Source organism: Pyrus communis, chromosome 14 (assembly GCF_041283825.1).
Source record: "Pyrus communis isolate YQ-2024b chromosome 14, ASM4128382v1, whole genome shotgun sequence".
Lineage (NCBI taxonomy): Eukaryota > Viridiplantae > Streptophyta > Magnoliopsida > Rosales > Rosaceae > Pyrus > Pyrus communis.
In genome coordinates, this window is record NC_142578.1 from 17,488,591 (window position 1) to 17,511,025 (window position 22,435).

At 37.5% G+C, this 22,435-nt stretch overlaps 1 protein-coding gene across 2 annotated transcripts; it reads left to right on the plus strand.

Annotated features, from left to right (window-relative positions):
- Nucleotides 1-677: 677 nt before the first annotated feature.
- Nucleotides 678-7,379, plus strand: LOC137713037 (CDPK-related kinase 7). Of its 2 annotated transcripts, none has more exons than XM_068452267.2 (11): nucleotides 678-1,858; nucleotides 2,654-2,781; nucleotides 3,483-3,524; nucleotides 3,643-3,751; nucleotides 4,824-4,902; nucleotides 4,989-5,285; nucleotides 5,729-5,841; nucleotides 6,237-6,344; nucleotides 6,421-6,486; nucleotides 6,601-6,768; nucleotides 6,857-7,379. In XM_068452267.2, exons 1-11 carry the CDS (start codon nucleotides 1,370-1,372, stop codon nucleotides 6,992-6,994), a joined length of 1,737 nt encoding a protein of 578 aa, XP_068308368.1. In that variant the 5' UTR covers nucleotides 678-1,369; the 3' UTR covers nucleotides 6,995-7,379. The 2 variants fall into 2 exon arrangements, with proteins under 2 accessions (XP_068308368.1, XP_068308369.1); XM_068452268.2 differs by having other exon boundaries at nucleotides 761-1,858; nucleotides 6,424-6,486.
- Nucleotides 7,380-22,435: the final 15,056 nt, after the last annotated feature.

A 22,435-nucleotide genomic window follows, 5' to 3' on the forward strand; every position in this document is an offset into this window, starting at 1 on the left:
TTCCCCTAAGTTAGTGGGCTAGCCCACCATATATGTATATTTTTTTTTAAGTTTTATATTTATAAATTCATTAAATCCAACAGCTAAAATTTAATATGATTTAATTCAATGGTAAAAAAAAATCTATGGTCCAAATTTAAATCCAATGGCTAAAATAATTTTAAAAAAAATTTCTTTCATGTGTTTCATATTTTCTCATAGTGTTCCACGAGTTTTATGATCCCAGTTTAATGATTTTTTAATATATATCGAAATCTAAATATTTTTAGGTTAAAATGTTCATAAAATTAAATTAGAATAGTCTACATAATTTTTATTTTGTAAAAAGTTACTTTAAGAAAAAAAATATCATAATTCATTTTTTAGTAATCTCAGGCTAAAAATCAGTTTTTTGGGTTAAAATTTAAATTTTCTGGGTAAAAAATATTATATTTTAACCAAGAGTTGGAGGTAGTCTTAGGTATACAACTACAAGGCAACATATCTATCTTCGTTTTTAGGGATCGACAACGACAGGCTGAAAGAATCCAAACTCAAACCCAAACCCAAACCCCACTTCTCTCTATAATTATCATTCATTATTATTAATTATTAGACACCAATAGAGGGATGTTGAGAGGAAACCAAAAAGAACAAGGAAGAAAAAAATAAAAGACGTTGGCACGAAAATTAATATCAACCTCTGAGGTGGAAGAGACTTCAACTTGTAAAAAGATCTTCTTAATATTTTTTTTCGTTATAAACGTAAATTAAAATTATTAGATCGAGACGTGCATAATACAGAAGAGTGAATCCGTTGTACAAGAGTTGCTAAGAATAAAGTGACATTGCCACGTACACGTAGATACCAATATCAGTAAAGCTTACATAAAGCAGAAAAAGGAGGAATCGGGTTTTTTCCTTTTTCCTACCTTTTCTTTTCTTGCTGCCTCTGCTAAGCATCTTCTTCCCCACTTTCTTTTTTCCCTCTCATCTCATTCCTTCCTTACTCCTGCAATTTTTCTTTTATTGGGTTTTCTTTCCCTTTGCTTTCGCTTCCCACCATCAGTTCCCCTTCCTCCTCACCTACAATTTCCTTCATGTTCAGGTTATTTTTTTTCACCCATCACCTCTCTCTCAGACTCTCAGTCATTGTTTGTATCACCACAAAAAAGTTGCATTGCTTTTCCCTTTAGTTTCTCAGATTAATCTTCTTGGGCATCTCTCTTTTGCTCTGCAAATTCCTTTGGAGTTTGATTGATATCCTTTCTGGGTTTTTGTTGATCAATTCAGTCCTTCTGCTTTAAGAATTCTCTCCCTTCTCTTGAATATATTATCTGTAAATTTTATTTTTTCACTCACTGCACTTTTGGAGCTCTGCTGTTAACCCATGGGACTCTGTCATGGAAAACCCACTGAAAACCCACAACCCCAATCTCAAGACCTTACAATTCCAGGCGAAAACGAGGCTTATGATGCACCCAATTCCCAGTCCTCAAAATCCTCCAACTTCCCATTTTACAGCCCGAGTCCATTGCCAAGTCTGTTCAAGAACTCTCCTGCCAACTCCAGCGTCAGCTCCACGCCTCTGCGGTTATTTAAGCGGCCATTCCCGCCTCCGTCGCCAGCGAAACACATTCGGGCATTGCTTGCTCGGAGGCACGGCTCTGTGAAGCCCAATGAGGCCTCAATCCCTGAGGGAAGTGAGTGTGAGGTTGCCTTGGACAAGAATTTCGGGTTTTCAAAACAGTTTGGAAGCCATTATGAGCTTGGTGACGAGGTGGGGCGAGGACATTTCGGGTATACTTGCTCTGCCAAGGCCAAGAAGGGAAGCTTGAAGGGCCAGGATGTGGCTGTCAAGGTTATTCCAAAGTCAAAGGTCGGATTTTCATGCCTTATGTCTTTTGTTGTTGAATAACTTCGTTTCTGTTTTCTTTTATTGTTTCAAATGCAGTTTCATAACTGAATTGTCTTAGTTCTGATAGAAGTTTGATTGTATTGCTTCTGTCCAATATGTATAGGACCTTAATTTCCTGTTGTTAATGGTCTTTAGGCCATACCTCCTAATCCTATATTACAAATTTATAGAACTCTGTTGCTATCTTTAACATCTCCGGGCTTTGATTAAGTTTTGACTGTGTTGCTTTGTGCTGGAAATATCAGAAAGTTGTTGGAGGATGTAAAGGTTTATTAGATTTTACCTCAAAGAGGATATTGCATACTCGAATGTTGCATGTTTTCTACTTGTTAGTCCATTGGGTATGATATACAATGTATCATGTCAATCAAGTCCTAAAGGAAGTTGTGTTTTGTGTTGAATACATACATGCTTTCCTTTTCCTGCGTGGCTTGTTTAAGATGGTATTTTATATGAAGGTGATTAACATATATGTATAATTGATGCTCACTCGTAGTGAAGCCAGTGCAGCGTCGCAGTATTGTGGCTAATAGCTTTAGTACTTTTTCTTAGCGAAGGACCATTATATTGTTTGGCTTGATGTGAAGGAAAGTTGTAAGTATGTGGTAATGGTAATGACATTTTATCAAAACTTCAAAGCAGACAAAATCTTTATAAATTTTTCTATTGCTATAGTCATTTTCTTACAACGTGAGGATCTCTAGGGGACCCATGTTTCCTTCCACTTCATTAGCCTAATGAATTATGCTTCTGCAGATGACCACGGCAATTAGTATAGAGGATGTAAGAAGAGAAGTGAAGATCCTAAGGGCTCTAACTCATAATAACCTAGTGCAGTTCTATGAAGCCTATGAAGACGATGACAATGTTTATGTAGCGATGGAGTAAGTTGTAATAGCTATAACTTTCTGGATATGCATCTAACTCCATTTCATATGATGCTTGTGGCTTATGTTATTCTCTCTGTTTTTTTTTTTTTTTTTTTTTTTTTAAATAGAATTACTAGCTTGTAAGATTGTGATATGATTACCCTAATATCTTCTCCTTTTTTGTTATATCCGTATTTGGGTACAAAGTTTTCTGTTGAACATGCGGCAACTTGCATACATATGAACCCCGTGAAAACAACTTGGACTTAGCTTTAGTGCGTGTCTTTGTTGATACCATAAACATTGGAATATGTTTGCTACATAAACATGGTGCATTGTAGCGTAACTTTAATATGGCCATGGTTAAGATATCGGTATGATCAATCCGATGCTTTCTAAAATATATAGATGGGCCATCAGAATAAGTTTAGTACTCGGTCAGATTTGGCACTTTAAGCACATCATTTTTATTGGGGTAATGAGCAGTTCTAGTAGCAAGTGCTGAATCGTTTAGGTGATTCATTTTTTTTTCCTTTTTGGCTGGATATCATATTATTTAGACTTTAAAGATTTTGGAGCTTACTCAATGTTATTTTATGTATAGACTTTAAAGATTTTGGATCTACAGGAAACTATTTATGTATAGAAATAGGGCATGTGATGCCACAATTTAGACTTTAAAGATTTTGGAGCTTACTCAATGTTATTTTCTCCAGATTGTGCAAAGGAGGTGAACTGCTGGATAGCATACTTTCAAGGTACCTGCTCTAATAGGTTTTTCTTTTGTGCCACAAAAAAGAACACAATTCTTTCTCTATGGAAAGTCACTAGCCTGTTCTGTATCTTTAAAACTCATTTTTTCATTCTCTTCTCTAGGGGAGGAAAATATTCTGAGGCTGATGCAAAGGCTGTTATGGTTCAGATTTTAAGCGTAACTGCCTACTGTCATCTCCAGGGCGTAGTTCACCGGGACCTCAAGCCAGAGGTAGTTCATTCATAAAAGATATCTTTAGCAGTCCGTTCATACTACCTTATTGTGGCAGCTGCATATACTCAAAATTGATTTAACAAGTCAATAATAACTAAAAGTATTTGTAATAATGACTTTTCCTGTTTTACTCTTAAATTTGAATGTCACCAATCACTTTTGCTCATTGAAAAATATCTTGGATTCCGAAACTTCTTTCCTATGATTTCTTTAGATTCATATTGTTTGATTTTTACTCTCACTTTCTTTGTAGTGCTCTATTTTTATATGTCATTAAAATTTGATATGTAGTGCTGCAATGCCCGTGTAAGCAATTAATCTAAATATTGCTCTAGCTGTTGTTCTTTGACCAACTTTAACTGGTTATGCAATTACAATTTGTTTTCATATTGATATCTTATCGTAACAAACATGGTTCTAAATTTTATATTTCCCTTATTTTAGAGTTCAATAAGAAATGAAATTTGGCTGAAGAATGATTCAGAAAATCGTTTTCCTTGGGGAAGAAGTAACCTAATGGCTCTATCAAAACTTTTTGGGAGATCTGCCGATATACAGGATGTCTTTATAGACTTTGGTAAATGAAGAAGAAGAAAGAGAATTGCATTACAGGTTTTACTGATTTCTATTTTGAACCACTCAATCTGCAATCGTGCTGTTTACTAAGTGGGAAAGAAAGCAGAACAAGAATTGCTGAAGTTTATTTGTTATCTAATGTGGAAAAAAGCATTAAAAGCACTTCTAATGTTCTCTTTTGTTTTATTTGATTTTTCTGGGAGTGTCGTACGAGTGACTGGCTGTAATTATTGCGATTTAGAGACATCTCACATCCTGCACCACTGCCATTTAAAAACCCATATGATTCTTTTCTAACTGTATCCATGCCTTCTTTAATACGATTTAGTTCATATGATGGTAATTTTCTTCCTTTTCCGGATATACACATGTAATCTTGATTGTTGAAATTTCCTTTCTGGTCTGAAAAATAATGTGATAGATAAAAAAAATTATTTATTTGTCCTTATTTATACGTTATTCTTGACCCCGAATTGATATTTTTCTGCTCCAGAATTTCCTTTTTACTTCAAGCGATGAGAAATCCCCATTGAAAGCCATTGATTTCGGACTCTCTGACTATGTAAAACCAGGTTGGGACGGAGGACTACTGCCTAGCATATATCTTACTCTAGTTAATTTTGAAGGCCATTGGGCTCTAATACTTAAGTTTCTGCAGATGAGAGGTTGAATGATATTGTAGGAAGTGCATACTATGTCGCTCCCGAAGTTCTACATAGGTCATATGGGACAGAAGCAGACATGTGGAGTATCGGTGTAATTGCTTATATCCTTTTGTGTGGAAGCCGACCTTTTTGGGCCCGGACCGAGTCTGGCATCTTTCGAGCTGTACTAAAGGCTGATCCAAGCTTTGATGAAGCTCCTTGGCCCTCTTTATCATCTGATGCAATAGATTTTGTAAAGAGACTACTGAACAAGGACTACCGTAAGAGATTAACCGCAGCTCAGGCTCTATGTAAGTCACCGAGTCTTATTATTAAGCCCCTTCTTTTATCACCCATTTTAGGACTATGTTACGAATGGGTACTTATGATGACAACTTGCTTATATCCAATTTTTTTTCCATCTTGTGTCAATCCTTTGTGAAACACATTCTAAAATGACAACTCTGACCTTTTTTCTTTATAAAAGGATTCTCTCCATTTGAAGTTCAAATGGAGGGCGCCAGTTCCTAATCCTAAAGGTGACACGCTTTCGGCTCCTCCTGAATATGAGCGGCCTTGAGATTCTTGGACTGTAGATTGCAACTCTTACTCCCCATTTGAATGTTAATTGGAGAAGCCAGATCTTATTATTGTCTATCTATTCCGAGGGTGGTGTGATGGGTGTCATTTTCTTTGTCATAAATTCAAAATTTGGTTAGAAATTTGGATGCTGACAGCCAACTTTTGTATTCAGGTCATCCATGGTTAGCCAATTATCACGAGGTCAAGATACCGATGGATATGATAGTGTACAAACTCGTTAAAGCTTACATATGCTCATCTGCTCTACGAAAATCAGCATTAAGGGTATGCAGTAACAAGTTTATTCATCTTTTTCTCTTTTATGTGGATGTCTTGGATTTGACTGAAATTGAAATATTGCAACTATTGTAATACAACTACGGAGTAGTGACACCTTAATATGTTCTATTTTGTTTCTTTACCCTCTTCCTTTTCATCACTTTCGCTTCATGAATACTATTTGAATGTCTCTCGTGGTGTCTCTTTGGTTTGGCAGTTGCTTTAGCATTTTTTTCTTGAGTTGAAGCCGAGCTATTCTATTTTAGGTTTCAGATTAGTCCAAACAGCAGTCCGACAACCTAAACATTGTACTGGTTGTCAGGGTCATTAGTGTAAATATCTGACACTTCTCAAAGCAATGACAAATGGAGTGAATTATTTTTTTCTTTCTGTTTTGACAGACTCTTGCAAAGACGTTAAGTGTAGCACAGCTGGCTTATCTCCGGGACCAATTTACATTGTTAGGGCCAAATAAAAGTGGGTTCATCACTATGCAGAACTTCAAGATGGTTAGCACTTTTGCTTTACTTGGTTTCTATTATTTAATCATCTCTGAAGTCATTTCAATTAACATTGGTACATCAGCAGGGTGTAACAAGGAACTCAACCGATGCTATGAAGGATTCGCGAGTTCTAGATTACGTCAACATGGTAACGTCGCTAAATTTGGATACTCTTTAGTTTATCTTTAATCAAAACTATGTCTCCCCAGTCAAGTAAAATAATAATTGTAGCTGAGTGTGGTCGTAAATGTGTATCATGCAGATCAGTTCTATTCGGTATAGAAAGCTGGATTTCGAAGAATTTTGTGCATCTGCCATAAGTGTGCATCAGCTGGAAGGGATGGAGAGCTGGGAACAACATGCAAGGCGAGCATACGAGCTGTTTGAGAAGGACGGAAACAGACCAATAATGATAGAGGAACTTGCCTCGGTATGCTCTCTCACGGTAAATAAAATAATGAAACATTAAAATCATCTTTGTGGTAACTGAAGTCTTCCGTTAATTTGAAATTCATCAGGAATTAGGACTTAGCCCGTCAGTACCAGTTCATGTTGTTCTCCAGGACTGGATAAGACATTCAGATGGCAAGCTCAGTTTTCTGGGGTTTGTTAGACTACTGCATGGAGTTTCTTCGCGCACATGTCAGAAGGCTTGAACTAGAACCGGTCTACATGAAGTTTTGTTTCCACCATCCTTATTCTCGATGACCTCGAACGTCCCTAGGTGACAAAATTTGTGCTTAATTGGAGAACTTCATTTCATGAGGGTCTGCAGCACATGTTCGTGTCATTTTTTCTTTCCGTTTCCCCTCCCTCTAACTTGTACAAAGGTGGCTTTTCGTTTCCTTGATTTTGTCTCCATGATTGGTGCCGTTGAAGGTTAGAGGAGGGTTGTACAGGTGAGAGTGGGTAGATCTCAGAATGCGTTTAGGATTTACCCTTTTATAGATTACAAAGCTGTCCTGTTGTAAACTGGAGTGACTTTAGTGGTCTTTATTAATATAGTTTTGCTAATAAAATCTTCCTGTGATCTTGCTCAAACTATTATGTCAGATAGCTAGTTTCTTTAAAGCGTAATGTTAGGTAGATCAATTTTTTATACCAAATTTGCAAGTTTTAGGATCCAAGTCGAAGGCCGATTATTGCTTTCACTTTTCAATAATAATAAAAAAAGAGTAATAAATAAATAATAAATGAACAAGATTTTATCACAAATGGTTCTTGAAATTAACATATTCATCAGTTTGGTTCGTAAAGTTAAAAATTGATCAATATCGTATCTGAATTTTACCATCATACATCAATCAATGTCATTCTCTCGTCTAATTTCGTCAACCTTTCATCTAATTTCGTCAACTTTTCTGTTATTGTGCTGAACGTGGCACACATGCAACCTAACGCTGTGCAACCTAAACCCTTTATTATGATGCCATGTTGATTTCACAAAAATCAATTCTAAAAAGTGTTTTTAAAAGTTTATAACACATTAACAAAAAAAAAAAAAAAAAAAAACCAAAACAAACGGGAATCTTTTAGTATCATACCATTATAAGAAAACTTTTAGCTAAATTACATATTTTAGTTTATGTAAAATAGAAAATTCTGGAAATTTTTTTTCGAAAATCTGAAACCAAACCAAAAAAATCCCGATCCCATACCAAAAAATTCTCAAATTGATAACACTAAAATTTTTGGGATGCATACCAAACCGATCCTGAACGTTTTGGTAAGTGAATCGAGATTACAAGTTCAATGGTTCCGGAATCCCTAACCAAACCAAAAATAGTTATTTTGGTTGCATACATGTTGAATGTTGAATTTAAGTAATTTGAGAGTAGACTATATTATAAATAGAAGTATGAATAAGTAATTTAGAACTCTAGAACGTCAATTTGACTTGGTAAGAATGATTTGGTATTTCAATTGGTAAGAAATTTCAAATTGGTAATAGGTAAAATGTCTAAATTTCAATTGATATGAAATTGTGTTATAAAATTGTAGGCCGAAGGCTCAAATTTTAGTCCACCACCCAAAAATCTCAAATTTATGCTCAATAAGCCAAAGGCCCAAATTTTAATTCACAACCCAAAAATCTCAAATTTATGCCCAAAACGCAATCCCAATCCATCCCGAAATACTGAAAATATTTCGGGAATCTTGAAAATTGGAAATACCGAAATTTGGGTTTGGAATTGGTCTTGAAATTCCCGTCACGACATTTTTTTGTTTGGGATTCGGGATCCTATTTTCAGTTTGGGATCTCATACCGAACCACCCCTAGAAAATTCAACTGGCCAAATTTTTTTGGGGACTATCAAATTTTTTCAGTCTCAAGGTTACTAACACACTCCGACCGAAATCAAGGCGTGCTGGCCGTCACGTGAGGGTGACGTAGCCATGTGCACAGTGCGGATGCAAAAGATAATAATAAAAGTACGAATAAATAAAACCGAACTACTAAATAAACTAGTTAAAGTAACAAGTGTGAGACCAAGTGGGATAAACATAATCAGAGCACAGAAAACCTAAGTGCAGTCCAGAAGAACGAATACTAATTACACAACACCCAAAGGTGATCCTACATTTGTGATGTTCTGTCAGACCACCGTAAAGTTCTCGTGAACCACCAAAGCTGCTTCTAACTAGAACCTAGAGGGGCGCAAAACAGAAAGTGAGTGGGCAAAAACAAAGCTTTTCAAAATCATTTCATTATCAAAAGTTCTAACCCCTCGCCGTAAAACCTGTATAGTTTCCCAGAAAATAGAATATACATTTATATCGAAAACATGTTCAGAAATATGCCATGTCGAATGTCTCCACATAAAATGTAAGTAACCCAGGTAATGTCAATCAATGCAAGTAACATGTTAGCCGGAGTCACCTAATGTGACCTGTACGGCTGAATCTAGAGCTCAAATCCCCAACTCACTAACTATACCTGCACACGAGTCAGAACCACCTAAAGGGGTCTGTACAACAAGACTGGGTGTAAATAAATACGCTCAAGTGCTACGATCACGTGAAGACTGGGCGAATAATCACAGGTCACCTACGAGTCGGAACCACCTATAGTGGTCTGTACGACAGGACTGTGCACCTAACCTGGATACAAGATGAGCGTGTGGTGCGGGAGGTGAACATCACGTGAAGGACTGTGCCCTACTCTGGGCCGAAGCACTAACACCGGGGGTGCAAGTTTTGAGCTCTCTATGCATCTCACATAACCACTAATTCACAATCATAAACTATAAACTTACCGGCATTTACCTGTGTGTCCACAACACCAATCATAAATATATGCAACTACTAATGCATAATTAAAATAGGCAAAGATTATGCATGACATTTAAAACATATAAACATTCCATTTCATTTTCTGGGAAAAACCACAAGTATATAGGTGTATACGGCAAACCAAAAGCCCACTCACTGATATGTGGAAGGGTCGTAACCCCCTTGCCTCGAGTGACTGCGCTCATCCTCAGGATAGGTCTCACATGTATGCGAAACAACTATAAAAACATCAATTTAAAGCACATAACCAAAACTAGGTAATAACTTCTCATATAATGCTCAAATGGGGTATGTGAATACACCAACGTAATCTACTCAACCTCACGAACATCCCCATATTTTTAAAATAATTTTCCGACTACCCATGTGCCGCCACATGTCGGCCAAGGCACGGCCAGACGCGTCGGGCACGCGCGGGCACTGCTTGGTACACGTGTGGAAACCCTAACGACATTAGGGAATATTCCGTCCAAAAATAGAATACACCGTTAAAACTAACCTGGCGCCGTTAACTGCCGTTATGAATATTCCGTTAATCTTAACTGAATATTCCCTTTTCTTTTTCGGCTAGTCGCCGGACTCCATCGCCATCGCCGGAAACTGGGAAAAACTTTCATTCGTCAAATCTCACTCGTTTCTCAACCAAAATTCACGAATTTTGTATGAAAATGAAGCTTACGAAGAATAGAACAAAACCTTACCACTTTGGGGACCTACAACCAACGGAATCTCGCCGGAAAAACCCACGATATTCCAGCCAAACCAGCAACTCACTGAAACTGGGCTTCCCGACGTCTGAAAGTGTTCTAAAGCTCCCTATGACCTTAAAAACTCCTAAAAACTTTACGATCTTGTGTGCTTGAACAGTGCATGAAATCTGGGGTTAGGGTCCTCGAGGTTTTCGAAGGTTTCAAGTCTCACAAATGGTATAAATGAACTTAGGAACTTGCAAGGAGTTTGAATCTTACCTTCTAGACGTCGATCCGTGTGTGAAATGTTGGTTTTGAAGTTCGTCCGTACCTTCGCAAGGGAAATGGAAGAAAATCCTAGAGAAAGAAGAGAGAGAGAAAGGTCCACGAGTGTGTGTGTGTGTGGGTGTGTGGTCCTAGATGAGTCAACAGCCAAAAGAAACAACTAAACAACACCCCACAACACCAATTAATGTCCAAGGGCATTTTAGTCTTTTCGCACCTACGGTACAAATATTCCGGGACGGATTATCACAGTTACTGTCCAATAATGAGTTTAAAAAAATGTTAGGTGATAAAATTTCTCTTAATATTTCTTTTTTTTTTTCCGCGTATACATGTAAATATACAACAAACATAATTGAACATGAAAAGGTTGTACTTATTGCTATTTTCTATGTCAATGACAACTTCTAGCACTTGAAATGGTAGCATGTGAGTCCATCTGCAATGGAGGCAAAAATATAAATATTTTTGCTTATAAATGTCTTGGGCCACAAATTGTGGCTTAATATTAAATGACATGGGTTGAAGCCACTTAAGCCCTATTTGGTACTGTTTGCTTTTCATAAAAAGCTGATTTACCTTAAAATTAAACAATAAAAAGTTGTTTGGTAAATAAAATATTTGTTGTGACCTATTTTACTGAAGGGGTGCTGCAAAGAGAGAAAGAGAGAGACGAAGAAAGGTTTGAGGAATTTTGTATGCTATTTGGGATGCCTTGTGCCTTTATTTATAGTAAATCAAGGAGGATTTCTTGCCATGCAAGTAATAAAGGTATAAGATCTTCTAGTATCCTAAATACAATTTACACAATCACACATGTGTTAGAACTTATGTCGCAACACTAACTCTTAAAGTGTGTAAATATTCAAGTAGATGACCTATCACGTCTTCATGGCAAAAGTAAAAGCGGTTTATGAAGTCGTTTTGTTTATTCAGCACAAGTAGCAAACATGAATCTCTGATGGGGATTGCATATAGGAGTAAGTCTCACGCAAATTTGGCTATAGTAAACCCACTGGGATAAACCCATAATATGGAGAAAAAGATGAGTTAATGCAACAAGTCTATAATTAACATCTTAAGGACGTAAGCAGTGGAAGATGTAGAAAAGGGTGCGACCATCTCATGATAGGTGCATATTTAAAATCTTGTCAGGCAGCAAAAACCCAGTTGGGAAAGTCTTCCTGATCTAAAAACTACAAACGCTGCAAAAGAGATGGCTACACATACCAAACTTGGAACAATACTTATGGGAGGTTAACTTTAGCATCGAATTTATTAAGAGGTTGGTAAGGTTGTCTTGGGATCGAATCTGCTTGATTTCAATATTCTGATCTTTACTGATATAATGAAGGCGCAATATGCTTGGTGTTGACTTTGTTGATGTATCCTATCTTGATATGGCCGATACATGCGACATTGTCTTTACGAATCGTCGTTGGACTCAACGATAAATAAAAAATAGCAGGTGCTTCAAAAATTCTCAAACCATATCTTTCACGGGTGGTGGTGTAGTGAGGTGTAGTGCTTGGAATAATTCAAAATTTTTTGCAACTAAGGTCTATTTCATGAACCTCCAAGATATTATCGTATCCCTAATGGTAAAGACATAACCGCTTGGAAAAATATCTTGTGGCAGTTTGATAAATAACTTGTGTCAACATACAAGCTAAATGTCACAACAATATCCTGTTTGTTTTAAAGCAACGCCCTCTAGAGAACATATTTTAAAAGCACTGTGTAGGTTGCTTTTAAAAGTTGTTTTAATAAAAAGCGGAGTTGAGCCTTTAATGAACATCTTTAATTCTTGTAGTACCCTCATTAGTTTTGAAAATGACTTTGTTTAACCTTTTGCACTCATTTTTGTTTTTTGGAGAACAAAATGACAGCTACCACCTATGACTACAAACACTAAAGTTACAACACCACTGCCATCACCGCCACCATTTTTGTTACCATCACCACAACCACAGCCATAATTGCACTACTGCCATTGCCATCACTACTGTTGGCCACCATGATCATTGCTGTCACCGCCTTCACCACCATACCCACAACCACCACCATTGCCATCACAACCACAACTACCGTCGTTGCCGCCGCCCTTACCTGCCGTTGTTCCCTCTACACCCCAATCACTAGACCCCATTGTTGGCACCACCATCATACCTCCACTTTTGTTAAAGCATTTCTTTTAAAAAACAACATAAACAATTTTTTTAATAAAGTGTCATAATCCCAAATTGGCTCTTATTATTGCGGTATATGGTATTCTTTTCCACTTATAAGTGAGAGTTTTAGTTCGATAATTGCCTAAGGCAAAATCAAATCAATTCCCCAACTGCACAGTATAAATAATATCTTATATATTTCAAAAATAAAGAAATAAATAAAATAGGTTGTGTTGTTGGCATAATTTACTGAACAATTATGAGGGCTAGAAAGAAAGGGTGCGGCACATAGAAAGAGTAGAGAGAGATATGTAATTGTGAGGTGTGTTCTATTTCACCCCATTGTGCCTTTATTTATAGTAGTAGGGAAGGTTAGTTCCTTACCCTTTTAGGATTACGACTCTAATAGGATAATATCTAGTCTAAGAGATATGGTAGAATCCCATAAGGATATCCTAGATATGTTAGGATTTACACAATCACATTCCTATTCCAATATGACTGAAACACTCCCCCTTGAGTGTGTAAATACTCAAACAAATGGTGCATCATGTCTTCAGCGATGAAGTAAGTACAGTTGATAAAGTCGTTGGCACAATGAGTGAATGCGAGTCTTAAATTAACGGAAGAATGCATAAAAGGTAAAATTCACAAAACCTCGCTATGGTAAAACCTAAGGTGGGAGAAAAACCCATAAACTAAGGAGAAAAGTGAGAATTTACATTAAGTCAAAACTATACGTCTTCTAGACGCAAGTAGAAGAGGTCACAAGGGTATAACCAGCCCAGGATGGGTGCCTTGTTAAAACCTAATTAGGTAGCAAAAACCCAGTGGGAAAAATGCTCCTAGTCATCGAGAGTGGGAAAAATGCTCCTAATTGTAGGGAAAAAAAGTACATTAAGATCAAGTGAGTACACTTCTGGATACTCCCCCTTAGTATGACAGAACTTCCAAATGAGAACTATAAGCATTACATATGAATAGTTAGGCATACCAATTCCTTGTACAAGCTTCTGGACGGTTGACTTTGGCAGTGACTTTGTGTAAAGGTCGGCAAGGTTGTCTGGGATCGGCTTACATGCCTTCAATTTCCTAATGCTTTGCTAATGTGATGTAGACATAATATGTCTTGGTGTTGACTTCGTTGATGTATCATGTCTTGGTCGGGTGGATACATGCGGCATAGTCTTCATGGATCGTCGTTGGGACTCAACAATGGATGAAAAGAGCAAGTACTTCAAATATGCTCAATAAGAACTCTTAATCATGTCCCACGTGTGGCATAGTGAAGTGAGGTGAGTCTTGGAATGATTCGAAGATTTCACAACTAAGGTCATATTATGGACCTCCAAGATATTGCAATATCCCTTAATGGTAAAGACATAACTATTTAGGGATTTTGCCTTGTGCGGGTTTGATAAGTAACCAGCATTAGCATAACAAACAAGGCAAGCATCATTCCGAGGATCAGGGGGGTTGGATCTGCCCAAGATGCGTTAGGATTTGCCCAAATTCGTAGTACCTTCAAGGTACGTCTTTAATACCAATTCAGTGGTTGTGTGTAGGCGCGATGCTGCATCTTTACCAATAGATCAATAGCGAATGAGATATCATGTGTAATACAAAGAGCTAAGTATGACAAAGCACAAAGTTGAACTTAGATATGGAATTTTGGATTCCATAACCTCTTCAAGGGTCTCATTTGTATATAGCATATGGAAAATCATAGGTATACTCTAAGGTAACACCTTCGAGGTGTAGTTCGATTGGTAGACTAAAGTACTGTCAAAACAACACTTGAACTTCAGGTTAAGGCATAAACGAGTTTTCTGAAGATCCTTCATCTCAAATTTTGTCTTCAGGTGCGAGGCAGTTTTCTCAAGCTCTTCTAGAGTCTTAGTGAGATGCATGTCATTAACATAAACTGTAACTCTAGCAATTTGGAATAAGACTTCATAGTTTAACACGCAATGGCATATTTTATATCCTTAACTGATCAAACAATCACTTAGATGGGTATACCACATCCGTCGGATTGTTTTAATCCATAAATGAACGCCTCAAACAAGTTGAGAGGGTGTTTCGTGGTTTGGAATTATTTGAACCAGTCCATGTAATTCTTCGGGAACTTACATGTAAATCTCCGTATCTATATCCCCATGGAGAAAACTTTAACCATATTTCATAATGCTGCTATCAATCACAAGACGTTTGAGAGAAACCTTGCGCCGTCAGGCGTGCATCATTCGCACTATTTCATTTATCTCATTAAGCTTCCTTTCCCACTTGTAACACAAATGGGTTACATTGGGCAGTGTAGGAACGATAGGCCTAAACACACTTTGGTAAGGAATTTTAACTTGGATTGTAATTTCGGTTGTCCAATCAGTTCTACGTTGTCACTTAATCAATGGAACATGGTTTGATATTGTCGCTTTTCATTTATGTCGGTAGCTACCATATAAGTGAAAACATCATCAATGGTAATCTCATTTCAATTCCTTTTTCTCATCCAAATTAGTATACTAGAAAAAGAACTTCAAGTCTTGAGAGTAATCTAGATTAATCTCATGAGATGGAAATGATATATGACAACTATCAAGTATAGATTCATTGTTGTGCCGTGATCTTCCTCTTCTAGGGAAGTGAATCCTATGAACCGAGTGATCAGTCGTGCTCTAGGCCAGGAAAGATTAATTGGCTATTCACCGATGTATCAGACCGTCTAATAGGGAAGCCAAATCGTCCATTAGAGGTGACATACCTTTTAGGGATGTTGACTCGACATCCGTTAAGTACGTTTATTCTTGCAGGCATGTTTGCAATTAGTGTATGATCTCGTTACTTTAGCTAGATCAGATAAATGCGTATGGAGCAACATTCTAAAAGCTAGAATTCATCATAATTGCTTATCATACTTGTGCGGTACGGAGATCGAGATAAGACATAGTAGGCAACGTCCACGCAAATTTGCGCTGTTCTACAAGAACGTTGACGTTCTTATCTCCCCCTAACGGTGGGAAGATTGTCTTATTGAAGTTACAATCCGCAAATGAGCGGTAAAAAGATCGATTGCAAGGGCTCTAAGAGAGCTAAGGTGAAGGAGAATCATAATTGACAAAGATTCACATCGTTCTTTGAAGACCTAAGTTGGTATGTTGCGGCAGTGCAACTTGGCACATAGAATGTACATCCAAATGTGTAAATACGAAGCGTCAAGTTTCTACCTAGTAACCAACTGTAACGTTGAATAGGTTGGGTGACAATGGGCCTCAAGGTGGACCAACATAATTGCGTACAAGATTGCATAGCCCTAGGCAGAAACCAAAAACTTGATATGTTCATCAAGGTCTAGGAGATCATTTAAATTGCGCTTTATGATCACTATGCGAGGCTGTTTGGGATGAACATGGGAATTCAATGTTCAATTATAAACCCAAAAGACATGCAATACTTTATCAAAAACCGTCGATATAAACTCTCCAGCATTATCCGATCTCCTAAACTTTAAGGGATAAGTAGGGTGGTGAACCCTTAAAAACAGCCAGGAGGTTTAGTAGCAATGTGTGTGGACAAACATATGACCAGTTCCTTGAATCCACTGTGAAAAGAGGGTCATTTCGTATCTTTACTAGGAATGATTTAGAAAATCAATTTCCCACAATGAGCAGGCTTGGCAAAGTGTGCTTGTAGGCACAAAATCCTTACTTCGGGTAAGGAGATGCGTCGTAGCATCATTGTTTGACCTAAGTGTCCTAAATGGTCGTGCTAAAGCAAGTAAACTGCTCGAATCACCCAGCTCCAGGCCGGCCACATGTGGCGTGTTCCTAGTTAGGAGGCAGCCATTGACCCCAAAACAAAACTTCAGGCTCATTTTTAGAGGTGGTGCAAAGATATTCAACTCTATTTTCTTTAGTGGTTTCATTTATGATCATTGTCATCTTGAATATCCTTAAAACCCCAGAACAGTGAGAATATAAGGTCTCTTAAATGGTAATGTAATACCATTCATACAACGAGGAGCATGCCAATGCTCTTAATCAGGTTGGATAGACTTGAAGTCATTGCTAGAGATATGATTTAGGCGTAAAGTTAGTGTGCGTAGTATCGCATTCATCCAGACAACTAACTATCCCACATTCATACCTAATCACGTGTTTAATTGAATTCGGTCACATGTATACAAGAAACATGATTCAATTGACTCGTATTCGAGGACAATATCAATAAGATTATCCATAAAGAAAAACAAACACCAAACTTAAATCCAAGAACATGGAAAAATGTTCACATAGTAAATGGTTTATTGAGGGGATTCGACCAACAAGGCAACTCATGTCAAAATTCTGCTTTTCCAACGGTCTTTGGTGGAGCAAAATTAGTCTCACATATTGACTATGAGAAGGATACTCCTCAATGAAATTGGTAGGGGCACAAACATATGCATAACCAATGAACTATTTCAATAAGAATGAAGTAGATTCCGCAGGGTTAAGGTTTGGAAATATTATCCCTTATTCTTGAAGTTTTAGTTCTTAGGTACCAAGGATCATGCTTCGGGCATGATGCCACACCTTGGCAGGCCCTGATTCTACCACATGTTTTAAAAAACAAACTTGAAATTGGATTGTGAGAGAGAGACCCATAATTCGATAGGCTCCAGTCGAAGTTGGAGGGGTCTGTTCGGTAAGCCTTTGTCAAAGCAAAGCAATACTGTTCGATGCACCTCTGTTGAAACAGAGCATGCCCTTCAGTGCATACTTGCCAAAGTAGGGCACCACCATTCGGTAGGCTCTGATCGAACTGGGTTAAGCCATTCCGTAGACTCAAGCCGAACTGGGTTTATACCGTTTGGTAGACTCCAACCGAACTGAGTCCATACCGTTCGGTAAACTCCAGCCGAAGCTGGGTTTATACCTTTCTCTCACGTTTGTGGTAGTAATCAGATCTGAGAATTTGGTAAACTTCCACTTTCTACACAGCTGCTTTAGGGGCGAGTTAGAAACATGGAAAGACGAGAAAAGTTTTCTCCAGTCAAAATTTGATCGAATTTATAAACTTCAGAATCATAGTCATTCATGGACGTAATCATGGTTTGCTTCAGGCAATGTCTTTCATGATTAAACAGTCTGTAGAAGCGAGCCACGGAATTATGGAATCCTCGTTCGGGAGGTATTTCCATGTGTAATGCTTTAGGTATAAGTCTTCGAATGAAGATTATGGTGGAGGCTTATTCAGCTTTTCCATGTCATTGTTGGCTTCAATGGTTTCTCAACTTCTTGATAGTCAAGTGGAGATTCATATCTTGTACCCCACATAAAGTGGTTTATATTAGAAACGTCCAAATCAGTGAAATCGAACTTGTTACGGTTCGATAATCCACGGAATTGGAGGGAACACGATTGTGATTGGTGCTATGGGAATGAATGATCCATAAGCATCAAAGTTAGAACATTCAAGTTCTAAGACATGGTTTTCATGAAAAACGTCGGGTTTTCATGGGTGTATTTGTTTTATGAAAACTTCGGGTTTCAAAGGCACTAAATTTGAAACTACAGGTTCAATTTAGTTTATGAACGTTTAGTTCTGATAGGAGCATATTTAGGCGACTTACTTAGCTTGTTTTCGTGCATTTATATTGTTAATTCCTAGTTGTTTTAGTAGTTTAAGCCATTTTCGTGTGTTTTTAGGTTCATATGGCTAAGGAAGCAAAAAGATGCATTTTGGAGCATTTTGGAGCAAAATTGGACTTGGAATGGATAGCTTATGTTTGGAGCAAAAGGAATGGACGAAATTAAAGACTCCAAGTTTCAGCAATATCAAGGGCTCCTACCTATTCTAGGTCACAAAACTTGCAACCTTAAGCAATGCCGTGTGTTTCCTTATGTCTCCCTTCCTTGCCGTGCAAGGAAGGGCTTTGTTCCCTATTTTAAACACTTAAACACCTTCCTTTCTCATACCTATTTCAGCCATAACTCACATACCCTTTTATATTCCTAAATCCTTGCCTAAATTCAGAAATAAAAGACATTCCACATGCATTTCCCTTTTGTGCCGTGCTTCCCCCTTCATTCCAGCCATTCCCCTTGCATTTCCAGGTTGTCCACTTCATCATTGCAGCCACCAATCACCCTAGCTGTCACTCACATGCTTTCCCATTCTATAATTCACCCACATGCACTCTTAATCATTCATCCATATTCAGCCACACATTCATTCTCCTTTGTGCCGTGCTTCCCCTTTGAAATTCCAGCTTTCCACCAACAAATCTAGCTGTCACTCACATGCATTTCCTTCATTATTTCAGCCACATGCACCCATAATCATAGAGCCACATGCAATCTTAATCATTCAGCCACATATTCTCCCATTCTCCCTATAAAACCATGCATTCCCTCACCAACAAGGAGAATCCCTTTTGAGCCGCAAGCACCAATCCATTCCAGCAACAATCCCTTGTGCCGTGCCTTCCTTCACCATTCCAGAAATTCATACACACTTCACACCATCACACAACCATTCCTCCATACAAATACCACCCCAAAACTGAAGGAAAATTTATGTCCTAGCTAAGAACATGTAAAGAACATTTGAATACATAGGCAAACTATTAACAAATTAAAGTAGGCATGCATCCAAAAACAATTCATAAAACCCATGACTTTCAAAGCCTAGTATATGGTGAACCATAACTCTTTAACAACATTAAAGAGAAGAAAGGATTTAGAGAATCATTACCCTTTTAGCTCATCCTTGATTACACAAGGGATTCACCCAAGTGGAGGGCCTTCAAGTCACCTCCTTTGCTTCCTTGAGGATTTGAGGATATGTTCTCCAAAACACCAAAAGCTTGATGTCTCCAAGTCTCTACACCAAAGATTAATTGTGAAGATAAAAATGGATGACTTAGGGGAGAGGAAATTGCTAGATATCCCTCCCTAAGTGGCCGGCCTCCCTTGTTGAAATAGAGAGAATAATTTCACCCATTTTCATCAAGAAAAACCCTAAATGAAATAAAGTTATAATTTTGAATTTATACTTCATTTCTTGTGAGTGGCAAACTTGTAATTAACACAAGTTTGGTATCCCTCACTATTCATGGCCGGCCTCTCTAAGTGTTTGGGCTAATTGCCCATTTTGTTTTAGTTGTCATACAACTTAAACATAATGGGCCTTGTGGACCAAAACACTTTTGGGCCCCTAAACCCAAAACCAACTTAGAAGTCCAATACGAACGTTTCGTATAATTAATTAACTAATTAATTAACTTTGACCATACTTCAATTAACCATTTAATTGCTTATCCATTTCATTTAATTACTTCACTTTCATCCTTACTCGGTGTACGATCCATTAGGTTCCAATTAGCGAGGCAGTGGGCGATGTTACTCTTAACTATCGATTGTGAATTGAAACCATATTTCAATTCTCCCTTAAGATTACTGTTTGCTAATCTTTAGGGCTTCCACAAACCATGAGTGACACCTAGCAGCATGTCATGGTTACCCAAGCTAAGTAGAAGTGGTTGGAGAACCTATCCAGTTACAACTACAATGCAATACGGTCATTCTCTAATACAATACTCTTAATCACATTGTTGAAGTGATAGTTTGTTTCATGTCTACTATCCAATGTGATACTGCCCTATATGATTCGCTTGAATAAGATTTGGAACAAACTTCCTAAGTCATACTCATATGCTTTGGCCAAAGACTCTCGAATCATATCTTAGAGTATTCTCCTTCCACCATGGAAGGTTAGAGATCCCTTGTTGTGCATTCATATGCCTACATGACTAGATAGCTTGACCCCAACCATGCTGTGGACACTCCAAAGGAATGCCATTTGACACGATCAAAGATCAAGGACCTAACCATTAGACATCTATGATGCCTCAGGTCAAAGGACTACTTTGCATATTGTAACCATCGAGTTCTTACATGACATGTATGTTTGAACTCTCTTTTGATCATAGTTCAGTGTACTCGATTACTCTTTTCGAGCACCTATGTGTTTGTCTTAGTGTCCAACACTAAATGACTCGAGACTTGTCATATCCATACTTGAGTCGACATAACACATACTAACCTTAGCGGATTGTCAATGCCCAATTGGCAACCCTATGGCTAGGAACGTTTTAGGAATGAACATAAGAGAAAGGTCTCGAAAATCTAACTTACTTAGATCACTTAACTCTTAGATCAAATACATTCCTTGGATTCCCTTATTGCTTAAACACAAGATACAATAAATAGTGATTAACAATAAGCTTTGCCCTCCATTAAACATATAAAAGTTTAATACATTAAGTATTCCAAAAAGCTATTACATCAAATGAGTGGCTTTGTGGGCATACTTCCAACAAAAACCTATCCTTAGACCTTGTGTCGCAACAAAGAGGAAGAGAAGAGGGCCTAAACGTTCATACAATTCAAGTTTGAGTTGTTGGAATGTTTAGGTGTTTCTTTTCCTTTGATTTCAATGTTTAATTTCAATTCTCTTTGTCCTGTACGTATGAGGAAGTAAACCCCCCTTGGCTAGGGGGGATTCGAAATACATGTTTATGCTTGCGATATGATTTGATTACTTCTAATTGCGTTTCATAAGTTGTGAATTCATTTTACTTATCTATGTGAATTACATTGATTTGTGTGTGTTGGTTGAGAGTGCACGCTTAATTATCATGCATAAATTGGATGCTAGGATATAAGGAAATTTCACCTAATCGTTATGGAATTATATTCACAAGTAGTAAAGGTTGATGATCTCAATCGCGTTAAGTAAATTCTTGGCATAAGTTTCATGCAATCATAGTAACAAGTGCTTCGTCAATGCTTATGGTTTTCAAAGAACTTAATGATTCTCGCTTGTATCTCTATTATGCAATCATGTAGAGGACTTGTGGGGAATGTTTTGGGTTGTCGTATGCAATCATCCAATTCAATAACGTTAGGAAAATCTGAGGGTTAATTAGTGCAATTCACGGTTAATCTGGGGCGTTGAGAATCATGGTTTATTGAAAAGCAATTGGAAATCGTTTTATATGCAAGTATAACATGTGTGGAGATGAACCCCTTAGCTAGCCTTCATTCCATTCATTAAATCCAAATTCGTTTTAAAATCTGTTCGTTTACAAAGTTTTAAGTTTTGTTTACAAATTCGTCAAAATCAAAATCCCCCTTTACTTGGAGTGTCAATTTAGTTAGAAATCAATTTAGTTTGTGTTTTTAAAGTATTTTGAGTCTTTTGGTTTGTCTTAGGTTTTAAAGTTTAGTTTTGCATTCTTTGAGTCTAGTATAGTGTTTTAAACTTGTTTTTATTTATTTGAGTCAGTTTAAAGTGTTTAGCACCCCTAGTTAATCCCCGGTTAGAACGATCCCTACTTACATCATTACTACAATTGTCACAAATAGGGTTTAATTTGTGTGCGTATAAATCCCGCATCAAATTTTGGCGCCGTTGCCGGGGATTAGCAAAGTTGCTAATCCCTTGTCTTGAGTCTTGTTTAAATTGATTAGTTCTGTTTTGTTTTAAATTTTTTGCACCGTGTGTGTGTGTTTTGTTTTTGTGCCGTGTGTGGCACCTTATTTCCTTACTTGTGCCGAGTCTATTAAGTTGGTTACTTATCTTGTTTGCTCTTGTGTGTAGATACTAGTTT

Bases quoted from the DNA above. Each gene is read 5' to 3' on its own strand.
- LOC137713037 (XM_068452267.2), top strand. From the start codon at position 1,370: ATGGGACTCTGTCATGGAAAACCCACTGAAAACCCACAACCCCAATCT. The intron at 1,859-2,653 runs GTCGGATTTTCA...ATGCTTCTGCAG, and splicing joins AGGTTATTCCAAAGTCAAAG to ATGACCACGGCAATTAGTAT. The intron at 3,525-3,642 runs GTACCTGCTCTA...TCTCTTCTCTAG, and splicing joins CTGGATAGCATACTTTCAAG to GGGAGGAAAATATTCTGAGG.